Consider the following 19,892-nt stretch of genomic DNA (forward strand, 5'->3'; position numbering starts at 1 on the left):
CTGACATAATGCAAAATGCCCTAGAGTCCCTGTATACCTTTCAGTACAAAGACTCTTTGTTGGCTTAGGAAGCAATATTATTTTGACATAGGTTCACTGGCTGTACAGCAAGTTTCTAGAGCAGAAGTACAAAGGGCTACATCATGATGGTCTTTCCTAGATTACAGGCTTGAGGCAAAAGACAGGACAGAGTAGGGTTGAACAGGGTTGAATAAGGTTGGTGCGACTTTCTGATTATTTCTGCCTGAGTTGACAGCACACAAACCATCAACACTGAAGGGGATTATTTGCAGACTTTTGAGTCTCTTGTTTGTTTTCTCTGTTTGCTGCTGATGGAGACTAACTCCTAAATGTCCACCAATGTTCCAAAGCAGGAATCAATGTTCTGTTTTGCTGTTTCCTCTCCACTCTCTAGCTTTAATCAAGGTTCCTAATTAGCAGATAATGTCAAATTAATGAACCCTGGAGAATAGGGCACCATGTAGCCAAACTCTAGTCGGGCTCTGTGTGTTTGCATCCAATAGTAATTTCCTAGGCCCCACTTATAGAATTAATGATGTGTGCTGTCATTCTTCAAGGCGCAATTTGTTATTCCAGCAATGTGACCGACAGCTGGCAGGGTAGTCAATTGGATAGGCGAGTTCCAAGTATTCCATCATAGCCTGCCACTTGGTATTGTAGGACAGTAGAAAAGAATAGTGAGAGATTTGGAAAGCAGGGTTGACTGGAGACACAAGTGCAAATGGTAGCCTACGGGTGAAATAGAGTTGGGACAGAATGTTAGTGTTACAGATGTAGGATCTTAATTTGATCAGTATTTTGTTACTGAGAATTTTCCTTTGAAGTAGGAAATGCAAACTTATAGTGTATTTGAGGTTTAAAAATGCTTCTAAAGTTTGTAATTTCCACATAAAATGACAGACTTGATTTGCCCAAATGAAAAATGTATTTAACCCTACAAAAAATGTCCATGAATTAAAATCCACAATTATAATCCACATTAATAATTCACATTACTTTTTGCAGCAGGATTATTTCCTGCTGTAGCAAACTGGCTCAAATGAAGGTCCTACATCTGTATGACGGGGTGGTGAGCGTATGACATGATGAATTGGTTTGGATACAATGGTAGAAAAAGCATGCAATTAATCAGTATGAAGAGAATGGAACTAGTAGGGGAGAAAAGGGACTAGGTTTGAGCAGAAGTGGCAGGGACACAGAACCATCTTTCTCTGCATGTGCCCAGAAAGTGCTGATCAGACCTCCACCACTGTGAATAATTTATATGTAGAGTTGTACACGCTGTGAGCACCAGGTCGTGAAAGTCACTTGTGTCATTGTAATTGGTGGCACAATCCATTGCATGGTGATTAGCCTCGCTAAGGAACACAGAGGGAACAAAGAAAGAGGCTTTAGATGTCTCAACGACGCCCAGTGGGCTGCAGCCACCTGGAAAATAATGATGGACATTTGGTGATATTTCATCTCATACCGAGTGGTGGGAGGACAGGCCTACTGAGGTAACTCATCACACATTTTCACAGGATCTCTAGCCTACTTCAGTAAACACTGGTTTGGTATTACTTTTTAAATTGAAGAGCTAGGGCTTCTTGCCCCTGCAGTCAATACGTGTAAATGATCATTGCTAAAATAAATGGACTTTACCAATTGGATGGATATTAATTGTACAATTGATGTCTGTGTTGATTTTTGGTTGTTTTGATTATTGATGTATGAATAAGATGCTCAATTTACGTTGAGATAAATGGCAGTCTTTTGTTTGTTGTTTAAAGATTTGTCAACAGAGAAGGCTAGATAGCTTGTGGATCTTTGGGCGCTTAATAACTCTATATTCTCGTCAGTGAATCACTCGCCGGTTCAGTTGCTGAATATGATTTTAGCAGCATACAAGAGCGGTTTGCAATTTTAACAGAAATTGTGTATCGAGGCTTGTAATTTCGTTCAGTTTGCCATGCTAAAAACAGTTGAGAATAGGAGATAGAAATCCATTCTGAGCAAGCTATGTACTGTGTTCCCCAATACAATGATTAGAAATCATCTTTAACATAGCCATCTTCTCCCCTCATTCAATATACCAGAGGTGTGACTTTTGGAACTAATTCAAATATCTGTGCAAGTAGCTCCATTTATGCAAGAATGATTTTATCTAAAGGAAACAAAGCCGATACCAATACATCTGATACAGTGCTCCACTCAAGCTTTTAAGGAAGCATTTGGACATGACTTTTCTTACCTGACAAATTGCCTGAACCCATACAGGGATGTTTTAGGGCTTTAGATTCTGCTGTACTCACAGATGGATGGGCCTGTGGATTCACATATCATTCTCAGTCTGGGTGGACAAGGAAGGTTGATTGGTGAGCTCCTAGGGCAGTATCTCACTGGCATTCAGTAGGAGAAAAAAAAAGTAGTACAAAAATAGTACGAAAAAGTATGAAAATGTATGCACTCACTATGGCAAGTTGCCCTGGATATTAGTGTCTGCTAAATGACTAAAATATCGATGTAGATCTAAACTAAAATTACAAACGTTTGTTATTCAATACTTCTTCAACAACCCTCATGGATGTGACCTTTAATTATGGTTTAGATGGTACACATGCTATGCTAAAAGGGAAGCTAATGCAATTTAGACTAAAAGTCTGCATAGTGTCTTTAAGAACTGTAATCTACAATGCCACTATATACTACAACCCTGTAACTCAATACATAGATTTACTGTTATGTTGTCCTTCACTTGAGCAACAGAGTGCATCTTGCCCTCCAGCCATCTAACAATGATAGAACATTAGCAGCAGACAGATTAACGTTAAGTCAAACAGACAGTCTTGTCTTCGTTTGAGTCACACTACTCAACAGACGGATGGCCGTAGCCTTAGCTGTGGCCGTAGAGAGACCTCCTTTGGGTCCTCCATCTGAGTTGTTGTTGAATAAAGGTTTGATGGGATGCGAAGTGTAATTTGGCGGCGGGTGGTGTAAATGCATCCTCAAGGGCGTCAGTGGTCAGTTGCATTCAACTGACAAACAGTTTGACATGGATGCATCCCCCCCACTAACAGAGTCTGAGCTTACCATTGATCGTCAGGATATCTGGACCATCATCCGTGACTATGCTGCTGCCTCCAGAGAATGGCTGGTTATCATTCACAGACTACCATAGGGCCTCCGGTGCTCTTCCCTTCTATAGACAATGTCAGCAACACAGAAATCTAGAGCACACATTAATATTTGCATGTCAATGTGTAAGCCCTGTGTTATTAGTCATACCATGGGTAGAATGAAATAGTACCGTAATATATTCGTTGAGTAGGATTGCAGATTTGAACATTTATTTATATTTCAATATTTCAATGAAAAGAGAAAACCAATAATAGTTTTTTGTAAGTGTGGAGCCCATCTTGTCAAATGGCTGACAGACGGAGAAAAACCATTTCTAAGAAACCGTCTACCTATATTATTTTTGATCGTTTTTCCTGCAAGCTTCTCCTTCTTTCTATGTCTATATTATTTTTTTGCCTTAATAAAATCCTCAAATATGGTCCATTTACTGATCCTGCTTATACTTCTGCATAGGAGGAATTATTTGAATGCCGGAATCCTTGAAAGAGCACTAGCTGTGTCAAATTGAAATGCGAAAATGCAGTAGCCTCTTTTGAAGAACCAGCTGTAGTTGAAATTATTTATGCACTGCCAAAAATTGGGATTGTGACTTTCCTGCAGGCAATTGCACTTTCTATGGCTTCAAAGCTTTATTTATTTTTTCTACTTCATCATCACGTTTCCATTCATGTTAGTCGATGTGGATAATGTTTTATTCTAAGCCACTGACGAGGAGCCGCCAGACCTCCCTGTGGGTTCCCAAAAGCACTGCTATCACATACTGTATGTTACAAACACCTGGCGTCAGGGCTATATTATCAATTCAACACTTTATGTTCCAGCAATATGGATTGCTATCAATATACAGTATTGTATAAGACAAGGCAGATTGAGCCATGGATGTGAATACAAAACTACACAAATATATTAATACAAAACATAGTTGGAAATATAGGAATGGTGGAGGTATGTTGGAGTTAACCAATCAGAAGACTTTCCTATTCATTGTTGCATGATATCCTATATAACATAGTCCATATACAGAGCTGAGAGAGTTATATTGGTCTGACAACCAAGCTGTTGATTTCTATTGCATTCCTGGGGGTAAAAATAAAAACTTTTCCATGCTGTTGGGAGAAAGACCTCCATGCACTTCCTGGGACATGAGTGCTCCATTGTGTGAGGGTCAAAGGGTAGGACTGCTAACCAGTGGGATTTTTGATCCTAGAGGAGCCACTTGCCATGCCTTGTTACACAAACCAATAAAGTCTTCCCTGGGACATTGGCTTACTGTGTAGCCGCTTCACACTTCAAGTGCCGAATAATGACTGCAGTGATTAGATTTTATGGAAGGCATTGAACAGGAAAGGCTTATTGATACTGTCTCATGTGGAAAAGTGTTTCAAAACTCAGCATCATATGGGGCAGAGCGGTGGGAGGGTGGTTCAAGATGGTGGCTTTTATTTAGTTGTTTCTTACTCACACATAGGTGGATCAATCTCCACTAAATATAATAAGAATAATAAGAAGAAGAATACATGCCATTTAGCAGACGTGTTTATCCAAAGTGACTTAGTCATGCATTTTACAAATGAGTGGTCCAGAAAATCAAACCCACTACCCTGGCGTTACAAGCGCCATGCTCTACCAACTGAGCTACAAAGGACCAAAGTGTCAAACAAAGTAAACATTTAATTAAATAACATACTCATAAATTCACAACATTACCCCTTTATATTACTTCTGAATTATGTACTACATGTAACCTCATATTTACATTTAAGTCATTTAGCAGACGTATTTATCCAGAGCGACTTAATTAGGGTAAAGTGCCTTGCTCAAGGGCACATTGACAGCTTTTTTCACCCAGTTGGCTCGGGGATTCAAACCAGCGACCTTTCATATGACGGAATTGCACAGAAGTGAATGCTAGCTAGCCTATGTGCCATATATTGTAAGTGTAGATTTGGCCCTTCTCATGTATGACTTACACTGCCTTTTCTCACTGCCATTGGATGGAGTTTGAATTCAATTTCTCTTACTCTCTTTTTCTAATAAGATCAATGTGCTGTGCTCTGATGGAAGTGGACACAAGGTCAGATGTGGCTTGAGTTAACCTTTGGAGAAGTCTGCAGTCTGTCACTATTCCTTTACCACACGGCCGTGGGCCTGCTGTTGTGGTGCACTAGGATCAGCCTTCAGCCATACGCAAAGATGGAGCAAGCGTCCCATTGATCTTAGTCATGGCTGTGAGTCCAACAGCCTTCACCATTTACTTGGTGTGTTTAACAGAGAGGTTGTGGCTGTGTGTTTTAAACCATCGCCACTTCAGGGTTCATAGATCACACACTTGTTTTGCAAGGCAGAAGACTGTACATTGTGCAGAGACTACAAGGTTGTTTATCCTGTGACAGCTGTTCAAGGAGTTCTGTCAACATCTAACATGGCCAAACATTAATGCCTAAATTATTATGCAGCCATGAAACTGGTGCATTATTCATCAAAGGACTGTGGGACAGAAGACTTCACACACACACACACACACACACACACACACACACACACACACACACACACACACACACACACACACACACACACACACACACACACACACACACACACAGAGAGAGAGAGAGATATCTCAACAAAGACTAGAACACATAATATATCCACAACCCAGTCGGCAGGAAACATTGACTCTACTGACTGAAGCTCTGAATGTAATATGACCATGGCTCATATTTCAGGCTGAAGATTTCAATTACAGTTTTTTCTAAACTCTTAGTACAAAACTCCAATTTGGTAACACTTGTAACGGAGCCAGTCTTACATTCTAAACCTTTCGTTGTGCATTAATTTTGTTTGTAGACATCTTTCACCACTCAACCATTAATCCAAAAAATAAGTTTACTGTGAAATATAACAATGTTTAATCATCAAAACACATTATAATACCTTCTCAATTTCATTATTTTAACAACCAGTTAACATAGAAAATTGCCCTTTGAATGTAGTATGCTACAGAACTGTAAATTACTGTTTTCACATTAGGCAATCTATCATTGTTAATGTTTTTACCTTTATTTAACTAGGCAAGTCAACTAATATTTTCAATGACAGCCTAGGAACAGTGGTTTAACTGCCTTGTTCAGGGGCAGAACAACAGATTTTTACCTTGGGGATTTGATCTTGCAACTTTTCAGTTACGAGTCCAACACTCTAACCACTAGGCTACCTGCCACCACTAGTACCTAGGGGTAAACCTTTTGGCATGGCGAATCCAAGCCTTACATAGGTCTGGATTGAAATCATTGCATGCCTCACCCATGTACTGAAGGAGGGTGATACGCTCATGGGGATGGCCATCATACACATTCCACCTGCATTGTAGTCATATATTGTATTTTACAGCACTGTTCTTCTGTATTGTAGTGGAACTGTAGCTCAGTTCATTAGAGTGTGGCACTAGCAACACCAGAGTTGTGGGTTTGATTCCCACTGGGTTCACTTTGGATAAATTTATCTGCTACATAAATGGCAAATATTACAATACTGTATTGGTCAATAAAATGTAAGTAAAGCAGTGTGAATGATTTGCATATTGCTATTGCATTACTGCACTACAGGAGCTAGAATCACAAGCATTTCGCTGAACCTGCTGTAACATCTGCTAATCTGTGATCGCTACCGATAAACACTGATTTCATTTGTTACATACGGTACATCTTTGATCTTATCGATATCAGATATATTTTTATTACTGTACAGTAAAATCATAATAGTCATCATTATAGAAGTACATATTATACTTTTCATGTTTCTACTTTACAGACATACATTTTCATTATGTAGTTCTCATAATCTGTAGTAGGCCAGGCAGTATACATGTAAAATCTAAAGGTTTACCAAATGTTTTAGTGGTCATCCATTAAGAGCAGTCGGATTAAGTAATAGTAAAACGTATTTTATCAAAGTAAAGTGAGCATTGCATTGTGAAAGGCAGTTACTTTATATGAACATGTATTGCAATGTGAACATGCATTTCTAGATGAAACACATTAAGGTGAAAAAGTCACTATGTTTTGTGTGTTGTAATTAGTCAATTGAAAATGTGCTTAGAGTTTTGAAACAACTGTCTTATGGATGATCTGTTTAGAGTGTTATACGAAGAGTTGTGAAAATGTACCACATACTTGTGAAAATTTCACCAAAGCAATACAAAAAAAACTGCAACTGTACTTTAAGTTGTGTATTTGATTACTTTGATTTAATGAATGCAAAAAACAATCCTGCAGCAGCATTACCATGTGCAGTAGGAGCCTAACATTTATCTGAACATTTCTTAGAGAAACTATGAAATTCATAACCAACAGTTAATGTGGAACAATGCATCTATAGTGATCCAAAATATGAGATATTAACACATTACGGACTCTGACCTTTCAAATGTCACAATCCGGCATCACTTCCTTACTATGAGAGTGAATTGGTTGTGACTCCGGCCAATTCCGGGGACCCTGGGAAAGAGGAATATCGACCTTCCATTCTTCCCACTAGTCTTTTGGTCTCCACCATGTCAAAGAGATTCAGTATCATACACAACAAGCATAGGCCACTCTCTTTGGGCCTCATCACAAATCAAAGAGGGTAAAAAACCAGTCCAACCTTTGAATAAACATGAACTTGCCCAAGAGCATTTCTGAAGAGGTCCATGATCGCCTCAGGAGAGGCCCCAAGCAATCTCCATTGATTCACACTAGTTCCCATCTTAGCAAAACAAGGTCAAAGTTTACATCCCCCATGTAGAACCTTAGTCTACAAAAGGAACCATATTGTTGGAATTAAATGAAAGAGGGTTCATTTAAAGTGAATCAATTACAATACGTTGATCAAATAAGATAGATCTCAATTGCTTCCTTTACTATGGATTTTTCAATGGATGGAAATCGTTTGTGACAAAACTACCCCAGTGAAGCTCTAGAGAGCAGGCTGTGTCCCAAAAACATCCAACAGTCATTCAAGCACACACAATCACACACTTCAAAGTCATCCTCAAATTGTTAAGCACACCACGTTTGTCAATGTATAATATTGTATCCTATCTTCTGGTGTCAACTGACCGGAGTGATTGATAACTTCTATTGTAAAGCTATTGCATGCCATCGACATCTGTGTGTGGTGGGGAGGGAGGAGCCTCATTGGTGTGCAAGACATGTCCAACCCCTCATTCTCCACAGCAGCAGTAAACAGCAACACAGAGACCCATTGTGCCATGCAGGAAAGAAAATCACTCTGTTTCAGAAGGAATGAACAGCACTTTCACTCAGTCTCACTCCCACCAACTCAAATGGCCTCTGCTACCCACAAGCACAAGCACAAGCTCACTTACCCACAAGCATAATAGCAGGATTGTAAGACTCACATAAGCGTTAAATTAATGGTTCAATTAAATCACAAGTAGGCCAGTTATTGCTAATTTAAGTTCTCAATTTGATTTAGTTCTCAGTTTAATTAATTAATATGATTAAGAACAACAACAACAACAAAAACATGGTGCACTCATAACAAAGTCAATTTAAAATCGAACAAAGCAAGTGAAAAGTCCCCTTACTGTAGTAGAATCCATAGAAAATGTAGTAGCAAGCAGAAAACATTCAGCACCATGGACAGCGACACAATAGCTACGTGAAGCGGCGGGCAAAAACAAAACGAGAGACAAACAGCAGAATAACCGGGGCTTGGAGAAGGTACTGTATTTATGCCCACAGCAGACTTCAAAGCAAATGTCACCTGAAGGTCAAAACATAAACTGGTCCATTTAAACCCACTAGAAACAAACTATTTTTGGTATAAGGAGCGCTGAGAACTAATCATCGTGTTGTGCGTTTCAGGTAGGCTACAGGAGATCAGTTGTCGTGGAGCAGTAGTTTTTTTCATCCGTAAATCGTAACGTACTGGAAAATAATCTATACTTTTAGAGGACACTGCTGCTCTCTACCTTTTGAGTAAAATATTATAGGTATGAAATTAATGGTAGTCCTGTGGTATTACAGTGAGGGACCTATAGCAACGCTGGTCGATAAATTGCATGCACAAGCGTCATTCAGCTAAAGTGCTCAGCAAATTCCTCGTCAATACACGGTGGTCTATAGATCAAAGAGAGTGCTGTTACCGCCCCTAAACCACCCACCCCTTCCTCATCACATGGGAGCACGCACGCACGCACGCACGCACGCACGCACGCACACACACACACACACACACACACACACACACACACACACACAGAGAGAGGGAGAGAGAGAGGGAGAGAGAGAGACGTAAAATCTTAATGCTTAATGCTCAATTCAGACTTGACAAAGTGCTTCAGTGAAAATTTAATTGCGCTTATGGCGCATTGTATTGATCATCTATATCATACAATATTATGCAATTCTCTAAATTGTACATCTTGAAAGACACTTAGATATTCAAAACATATTCTCTACCATAAATATCATACACTCTTCAGTTATGTTTAATGTAATGGACAAATAATTATATTTTACATAAAGATTCTTAAAATACAGCACTTATAAAATGTCAATTTGCAGAAAGCAACGATAAAATACTTGGAGTGCAAAGGCACTTCTGGAATAAATGGATTGCCAAGTGGACGGAACCAGTACATGTGTTTCACACTCACCATCAATAGGCTATTATGTACAGGAAAGTCATTTCATCATGTTTCACTTCTGTTCTTCTATTAAAATGATATCGCTTCCCACAGACGAAATAAAATATAGAATATGAAATGCACAAAGCAGTATTTTACATAGTTCTTGCGGTACCTGCTACAGACTATATTTCAAGTAGAAGAAATAATTTAAACCTCCAGTAAAATAGTATAACTGTATATACGTTTACTCAATACAGCTGGAAAATAAAGGAGAGCAAACGCTTAGGTTGCTTTGATTGAGTTGGACTCGTCAATTTGTGGAGTACATAGATACATATCGATGTAATCATTACTGATGATAGTAAGTAGGGCCATATCTTACAACTGACTCATTGCAGTTTGTTTTTCCAGAACTTCGAGGTAGTCTGGTTCTGTTTTTAGCTTCCCAGGCAGCACAGGGTGTTCATTTTTTAATTGATTGGCATAATACTTTCGTGGAGTCCCGTAGAGAACCGTTTTATTCAACCTGTCCTGGTTGTGTCGTCTAGTGGTTTCATATTGAGGAATGAATTGTCTTTTCGGTAAAGTGCAAAAATTATAATTCAGAGCCCCAGCAGTCGGAAGCTCCTTAACCCTCTCTGCAATGTTTTGATAAAGCAGCTCCGGCTCTCGATTGCCGCAAGATTGTTTCTCAATGAACTCCACTGTGCTTATGGTATATGGACTTGGGGACAACTCCGACTTTTTAGTGTCCATGGTGCTGAAGCTTAGTTCCTTTAGATTCCTATAGTAGGCCACCTGCTCGCTATCTTTCTGCATGTAGATTGGGTTCTGACACATCTGACCAACGGGGGGAGGGATGTAGTTATACACATGCGTCTCTGTTTTATCTGCAGTGGGCTCTGTGTTATAAGAACCATACTGTACCTGGAAGGAGTTTAAATCTACATTATTGGCACTGGCGGGAACGCTATCAGCACCTTTGCGTCGTTTCAGGACAAATACGAACAAACCAGCCCCGAAGCAGACCGACAGAATGAAAACCACGAGCAGTCCCAGTATGAGAACCGACAGGGGCACCTCCGCGTGCATCTCGGGCACCTGCTCGTCTGTGGGCGTGATGGCAGAGGGAGGAGTAGAGTCAGTGCTGGGTCTGACGGTGGGGGCCTTGGTTATTGTGATCTCGTTAGGCTCGGGACAAATTGCATCGTTACGCAGAGACCTGAGGAGCCGCCCTGCGTGTTTGGAGGGCGAATCACATGTGATTTCATTTACCACAACGCTGGTGCTGGATAGCTCCATCCAGTTTTTAAGCGCAACGATGTCGCAGGTGCAATCCCATGGGTTTTCCTGCAGGTCGATCTGAATGAATGCGGAGAGCTGGTCGAGCACACCGCGCACCGGCAGGTGGGAGAAGTGATTGTTCCTCAGGTTTAGTCTTGTCAGCATAGTCCCTCCAAAAACATTGTCGGGAAGGGATCTCAGTAGATTGTTGTTTAGGAACAGCAGCTGCAGATTATGTAAGGAGTTAAACGTCTGTGGTAAAATGTCCTTGATAACATTATACTCCAGGTATAAGTATTGAAGGCTCTGCAGCCCTGCGAATAATGATTGGGATAGACTTTCAATGTAATTGCCATTGAGGTAAAGTCTCCGTAGATTAGCTAGGTTTTCAAAGGCCCCATTCTGAATGACAGCTATTCTATTATTTCCTAAGTGGAGGAGCTCTAGTGAGCTGTATTCGGTTAGGTCTGTTCTGTATATGGTCTGCAAGTAATTGCCTGTTAAATGCAATTTCTTTGGATAGGACGGTTTAGGGGTAAGCTCTGTTATATTATGCAATTTCCTCTCCTGGCAGTTGATATTTAATCCACTGTCTGGGTTTTGAGAGGTGCATACGCAAATGCTAGGGCAGGTTATGGGAACAGGGGACCTAGTCTGATAAACCATTATAGGCCCGAACACTTGTTTGTCCTTACTAGACGTTACCCTTTGTGTGGGGCGATTTCTCATTTTAGGGGGACGCGAGGCCCTTGGGGTTTTTGTTGGAGTGACACCGGGGTGTAGGGTCGGAGAAAGGCCGTGGTATTGGGAATCAGAGGGAGGCTGGATTGCGCGGTGATTAGAATCACCAGCATTTCGTCGGGGGCATAGATCTTGCTTAATCAATTGCGTAATGTCCTTGCCATGCAGTCTGAATGGGGTCTCGCACACGATGTCCCCTACAAAGACTGATATGGTGTCCAGCCAGGCTTTTAAGGGGATCAGATCACAGGTGCAGTTCCACGGGTTCTCCTCCAGTTGGATCTCCATAATGCCGCCGATATGCTCCAGCACGCCAGCAAAAGGCAGCATCTTAAGCCGGTTCCCCCTTAGATCCAAATGCGTTAACATAACGAAACGAAATACATTGTTGGGAAGAGAGAGCAGGAGGTTGTCATTGAGAATCAATACTTTGAGTTTATTCAATTTGCCGAATGCACCTGCTTCAATGGCGCTGATGTAATTATAATCTGCCTGTAAATACTCCAAACTCTCTAAACCAGCAAATGTGTCCTCCTTGATTATCTCCAAGTTATTGTTATTGAGATGAAGTCGTTTTAAAAATCTCAGTCCAGTAAAAGCTCCAGTCTTTATCTCCTGTAACCCGTTGTTCCCCAGATGAAGTGATGTCACATTACCATAACTGACAAACTCGTTTGGATTGAGCCTCGAAAGAAAGTTTCCATTGAGAAAGAGTTGACAGATTTTGTTCGGTGGGGGTTGAAATAGACTAACCGTTGTAAATCCTTTGTTTTCACAGTTGATGCTCAATATATTCTCCTTTTCCTCACATGAGCAGCGATTCTTACAAATGTCTTTCGAAGTTTTGCGACTCTCAGTCTTCGATGAGAAACTGGTCACAGTTAAAACGCTGAGCAACAAAACGCTGTTCAGCATTTTTACAACAATGTTGCTGAATTATCCAGCATCAACGTTGTATGAGTCTTGGAGTTGGCAATTTCAGTGCAGACATGCAAGCCCAAATTAACACAGCATTAGTGTTAAAATGGCACCAGGGCGCACGGACGCGCAGGACTCTCCATTGATCTTCTTACAATCCAAAAGGCAAATTAAATCATGAATCAGTCATCGGACACGTTCTGAGCCAGGCTTGAATGGGTACATTGTTTGTTTGTCAGGAGACTAGCTTCGCAATATACTGCAATCCCCGGTATTACGCACGACCAAACAAGCAGCAGTTTCAAGCATTTCTGTAGCAGCACAATCAGAAACGGCAAGATACTCACTGAGCGACAGAGATAGTACAGTCTCTTCTCGACTTGATCCTACGAAATTCCATTCTTCATTAAATGCAATTTAGTTTTTGACAAAAATACAATATAGGTAGCATATCACTTCGAGTTTTCCTTTACTTTCTCGATGGAAACAGCGAGAGAACCAACTCTGAGAAATAGACCGGATGCTGAGGAATAACATGCAGAAGCATCCTCCGCTTGCGCATAGGCACCTACCTACTGAGAGGTCTATGCCGAATTTCTGCCCTACGTCCTCCCACATTCAAGGCATGGGAGTCCTACGTCACTAGCATCGACAACATGTTATACTTGCTAAGAACAGTTTAGCATTCTTCTCAATAGTAAATGTAAAAAATAACATTATTGTTAGACTAACACTACAGGTACCTCGACTAGGCCTACCAAAGAACATAACAGTAGTAGGATAGGTTATAATAAACACATATGCTAAGCTTATAATAATAAACGCATTGCCACGGGGGTAATATATACATTCTATTGGAATACTTCACATGTTATTGTAGAGTAAAATATTAACGATGTTAATGGATTCTTCAGAGAATGTGCCTACTACAATCTAATGCTATTTTACTTTCCCATACAACATGCACGAGCACATGTATAGAATCTTCAATAAAATATTAAGTTGTATTGAAACATTTAATGCAACTGAAAAAAACAATAACATTAGTTATTTTAAGTGGATGATCACGTTTTTTGCTCAACCCACCACTAGGAGGTGGAAAAAGCACCTTTATCATTTGTTTAGCGCATGTGCACACACGCAAGGACTTGCGCGCGCACACACACACACACACACACACACACACACACACACACACACACACACACACACAGTATGCGCATGTGGTTTCAAAATACTTTCGGCTGAAATCAGGTTATATATATGACGACACTGTAGGCATATATATATGACGACTGCCTACACACATATATATACATACATATATACATATACATACATATATATACATACATACATACATACATACATACATACATATACATATACATATACATATACATACATACATATATATATATATATATATATATATATATATATATATATATATATATATATATATATATATATGTAGGCAGTCGACTTGGATACAGATTGATCCACAAAAGTAAAAGCATTAGCATACACAATGTATAAATTCCACCTTACGTTCTGCGCATGTTACTGGGTATGAATGAGCACCACGCCACATCCCAATAGAACCAGGAAGTGCATGTCGGACACACTGGAAACAGTGTTTGAATGAGCTGACGATGAACATTTCTACCCGGAAAGAAATGTAACTACAGTAGGCCTGCTTACAGTGGTAGCCTACACACTTCAATGCAAAATATAATTTGTCTGTTCACCTGTTAAATTCTACTGTATGTTATCAACTGCTTTCGGATGCATAGAGCATAAACATAAAATAGCCTATCTGATAGGCTCAAGTAAATGAGAGATGCACATGGTCATTTGTTGTATGTGTAGGACCCATAGTAATATTAGGCATAAGAAGTAGACCCCCCCCCCCCAATTTTTCATATTATTGTTTTGAGGTAATATCTTTAGACATGTCGCTCATTCACATGGTATGCAAAGCTAGTATTTTAGGATATGAGATAGCTATTGTGGTTATTACTGAGTAATACTCACTGCCAGGCACTGTTAGGCCAACTAGGACACCTCAGAGCTCTTAAATATTTCAACATCAGGAGAAGGAGACGTAGGGATGATACAGGCAGCATGTCTGATGGCCCTATCTTAATTTTTTTATTTAACCAGGCAAGTCAGTTAAGAACAAATTCTTAGTTACAATGACAGCCTACCCTGGCCAAACCCTAACCTGGACGATGCTGGGCCAAGGGACTCCCAATAACAACTGGTTTTGATACAGTCTGGAATCGAACCAAGTTCTGTAGTGACGCCTCTAGCACTGAGATGTAGTGTCTTAGGAGCCACTGTCTCTGCACCACTCGGGAGCCACTGTCTTGTGATTTCGGGAAAAGGAACATAAACGTTCTAAACTTCTACACGCTTGAACGTTGTCATCATTATTCAAGTGTGCAACAAAATTGGCGAGCTAGCCAGGAGAAACGTTGTGCCATGGTATGGATGACGCAGCTAAAAATAGAACCCGACCTTCATTGACAGCAGAGAAGAGAGGCACCGCGCACACAGAGCATGGCGATGGAACAGTGCCAGGATAGCTAAAAGATGTGTGGTTATGTTAAAGTCACAGCTGAGAATTAGAGAAGGAGGCAAACATTTATCCACCTAATTGTGGAATAAATGAAGCTATTGAAAAAGAAGGGGATGTAGCCAAGCTGTATCTGAATGACCTGTTCAAGTTAGCAGAACAGCTAAAGCAAAGTGATGGAACTGAACCTAAAGAGTATGTTAGGAGCCAAGAAGCATTTGAGAGTGTACACAAATAATACTCAGATCTCCAGTTGAGTTTTCAAGTCTTAGCCGAGAAAATCCCGAGGTTGAATGAGAAAGTGGGAAACAACGGACCCAGCCCAGGGCCAGTTCAACAAAGTGTGCTATATCCACAGCCAAACAGGTTATTTGAAGTGACAATACACAGAAACAAACAAACTCTCATACACAAATCAGATGCATCCGATTGACATGGGACACGGTGAAGCTGAAGTCATTGAAGCTGTAGTACAGGCTTTCAGTCCAGGCCTGAACAAATGTGAAATGCTTGAAATAAAGAGTGACTTCACTCTTCCCAACTCAAAACAATCTTAAAGGGGTGTTTCAAGGAGGACAGTTCCATTGACCTGTACTGCAGGCTATTAAACATAACCCAAGACAGTCGTGAGTCCCCACAGAACTTTATTTTCAGTGCAATTGAGTTAAAAGAGAGGTTGTTGTTTGCTGCCAGAGAGTAGGGTCAGACGGGCAGTCCAGTCCAGAGGTCATGCAGAATAAATTATTGAGGTCAGTTAGTACAGGGCTGTTGAGTGATCACATTACGTTTCAACTGAAACATTACCTCGATGATCAAAGAGTGACAGACAAAATGCTAATTGTCAAGATGAATGAAGCAGCTAGCTTTGAGTGTGAAAGACAAAGCAAACTCAGAAAGAATACAAGTAGTAAAGTAACCAACATTTGCTAAATACAGACTGGGGTGCAGATCCAGCAGCAAAGCCCCAGTGGCGCAGAAGCAATGTTAGAGGTCCAAGATCACTCTTCTCAAGTTGTAAAGAACACCAAGAGTCGTAAAGCCCCAGCAGCAGCTAGTCAAAGGGATGCTGAGCTTTTTTGATGTGGTGAAGCAACTGAAGGAGGAAGTGAAGGAAATGCGTAAAAGTATGCACAACCCCCCCAGTGACTGTGCATTAGTCTAGATGGAATGGAAAGAGAGGATGCAGTGTCTGTCAGGAAAATGATACAGGTGATCACTGCTTTATGTGTGGACAAACAGGGGACTTCTCAAAGGGCTGTAGAGCACAAAGGAAGCCAGTGGGAAAAACTGATCAGGTGAATGTAGCAGGCCACGCTGTCTCAGAGCCAAGATGAACAATGACACAATGTATATGAGCTTACAGTATGTGAGAGGTATGTGAGAGATATGTGAGAGATATGTGAAAGATTGAAGTGGGCGATATGTGACCGATTGAAGTGAGCGATATGTGAGTGATTGAAGTGGGTGATATGTGAAAGTTTGAAGTGGGCGATATGCAGTGGTGTAAAGTACTTAAGTAAAACCCTTTAAAGTACTACTTAAGTAGTTGTTCAGGGTATCAGTACTTTACTATTTATATTTAAAACAACTTTTACTTCACTACATTTGTAAGGAAATTATGTTATTTTTACGTCATACATTTTCCCTGACACCCAAAAGTACTCGTTACATTTTGAATGCTTAGCAGGACAGGAAATGGTCCAATTCACCCATTTATCAAGAGAACAACTTCTGGTCATCCTAATGCCCGTGATCTGGCGGACTCACTAAACACACATGCTTCGCTTGTAAATTATGTCTAAATGTTGAAGTTTGCCACTGGCTATCCGTACATTAAAATAACAAGAAAATTGTACCGTCTGGTTTGCTTAATATTATTTATACTTTTACTTTTATTACTTAAGTATATTTTAGCAATTACATTTACTTTTGATACTTAACTGTATTTAAAACCTTTTCCACCACTGGCGATATGTGAGAGATTGAAGTGGGCAATATGTGAGCGATTGAAGTGGGCGATATGTGAGAGATTGAAGTGGGCGATGTGTGAGAGATTAATGTGGGCGATATGTGAGAGATTGAAGTGGGTGATATGTGAGCGATTCCGAGACTACTTATACTACACACCTTCATTCATAGTCTACACAGATAACAATCTGCTAATCTATGTATTGACAACAGCCAAGCTGAATACGACAACACACCGAGTTAGCCAATTTCAAGTTCTCCATCAAGTATCGGCCTGGGAAAACAAATGGAGACGCCAATGGGTTGTTACGGATGCCGCTGGACATGGAGCAGTACATGCACACATGCTCACAGGAAGTGCAGCCTGAGGAGATAACGACAGCTATAATTGCCGTCCCAAGAGCAAGAGCATGTTTGCTGGTTTGAATCCCAGAGCCGATTAGGTGAAAAATCTCTCTGTGCCCTTGAGCAAGGCACTTAACTCTAATTGCTCCTGTAAGTCGCTCTGGATAAGAGTGCCTGCTAAATTTCTAAAATGTCAAATGTAATGTAAAATAGTCAGTCACAGAGACAAGTCATTTACAGACTGTAGCTACGTGAAACAGTCTTTAGTTCATACAAGTTATAGTTACTGAAAATAGTTCCTGAGTTACCTTTAAAGTTGATACTAAGTCATTGACTGAGTAAAGTACCAGACACAGAACATGGCACGTTTGTCAAGTAATGGGTTATGGTTAAGGGAAGGGTACATACCTAACAGTTAAGACACATTTCCCTCGTAAAGGGCATCACAGTGCATGATGATATCAGCTAGCAACACATTTAATTAAATGAAGATACACATTATGTGATGGACGGACGTCGAGCCGAAGAGCACCCAGATGAAATACAGAATGTAAGGACTATGTTTATTTTGGAGGGGAGAGTGTGGGACCCATAGTGCTTTTAGGCATAAGAAATAGACGCCCCCCTTTTTCATGTTATAATTATTAGGTTAATATCTTTAGATATGAGGCTCATTCACATGGTACTATAAAGCAGACTAGTATTTTAAGATATGAGATGGTTATTGTGGTTACTGATTAATGCTCAATGTCAGGCACTGTTACACCAACTAAGAGATCTCACAGGCAGAAACCCCACCTGATTTAAGCCCCACATGTAAAAAAAGAAGTGGACTGTTTTACATTTAGTTCTGGTATTAGTTAGTATCACACATCAGTTTATCAAATAATGTAAACCAAAAATAGAGGTTTAGTAAAGCAGCATACAAACGTGGTCTCTTTCATTGTCAGGCAGCTCCATGCAGCTGTTTCAGCCTAGCTCAGTGCTCTCTGTGGTGGATGTGTCCTGATTGGCTCAGGGTTCAGTCACTCATGGGAATTCTACATCACCACCGATGGGAACTCTACATCAACACAGAATCTATGGGAGAGCTAGGCAGTTCAAGCCCCTTGGGTGCTACCATAGATCTACAGTAGAAGTGCCCATCCAAGAAGGCTCAAGGTCAATGGCCACAGACAAAATTACGTCAAATTACGTTATATCTCCTGTAGCTTTGTCTGGACTGATCATGTCAACATCACACTTGCAAAATCTTGGCTAGCAAGATAGATAGGTAGATAAGTGTAACGATCGTCCAAAGGATTAGACCAAGGTGCAGCGTGGTGAGTGTTCATCTTTATTTTAAATCGGAACACTTAACCAAAATAATAAACAAATACAAACGACCGTCACGTCTTGCAGGCTAACTACGAGCAGTACAAAATCAAGATCCCACAAACACAGGTGGAAAAAGGCTGCCTAAGTATGGCTTCCAATCAGAGACAACGATAGACACCTGCCTCTGATTGGAAACCATACCCGGCCAAAACATAGAAAATAACACATAGAATGCCCACCCCACACCCTGACCTAACCACATAGAGAAACAAACCCTCTCTCTCAGGTCAGGGCGTGACAATAAGCAGTCAACATCGCGAATCACGTCAACAATAAACTGGCAAATTCTTTACCATCCTTGTCATATGAAGAGAATTTAGAGATAAAATGTCTCGGTAGTCATTGGCAATTGGACATAAACATGACACAAAAAGTCAGAAATTGCTAATTCAACAAGTGTCGCAAAGCAATCACTATGCTGCTTCCCCTACCTGCTATTCGGTGGAGAGGGTGTGTGGTCAATGTCTGTGTTTAAGGAATTAAAACATGAGAATTGTGAATCACATATAGACAATGCTGTTAAACTGGGATTACTGGGGAAATCATACATTGTTGCTTAGCTAGACAACACATATAGACGAGCCATCGACCTTCACAACCAACAAACGGAGGAGAATAGGTACGTGCTTGCCAGGATTATAGCATGCATTACATTTTGTGGCAATTGTCAGACAGCGCTGCGGGGCCATGCCGAGTCGGTCGACTCCTGCCCAGGCATTTTCAGATTATTTTTGAGATCATGGGTGAAGGAGATTATAGGCTACATTATGACGACAACACCCTTTTAAAGCACGATCCAAAGTGAACACCCTTAAAAGGATAAAGACCTTCACTTGCAATACCATCAGCCATAAAGGTTGAGTGCATTGACCTTGCTGTCAATCCAGCATGACTTCA

General features: G+C 40.5%; 1 protein-coding gene across 1 annotated transcript; it reads right to left on the reverse strand.

Moving 5' to 3' along the window:
• Positions 1-7,357: 7,357 nt before the first annotated feature.
• Positions 7,358-13,303, reverse strand: slitrk2 (SLIT and NTRK-like family, member 2). Its single transcript, XM_014212748.3, has one exon. It carries the CDS (start codon positions 12,719-12,721, stop codon positions 10,160-10,162), a length of 2,562 nt encoding a protein of 853 aa, XP_014068223.3. The 5' UTR covers positions 12,722-13,303; the 3' UTR covers positions 7,358-10,159.
• Between the last annotated feature and the right edge of the window lie 6,589 nt (positions 13,304-19,892).

The sequence above is a fragment of the Salmo salar genome, chromosome 09 (assembly GCF_965601325.2).
Source record: "Salmo salar chromosome 09, fSalSal1, whole genome shotgun sequence".
Lineage (NCBI taxonomy): Eukaryota > Metazoa > Chordata > Actinopteri > Salmoniformes > Salmonidae > Salmo > Salmo salar.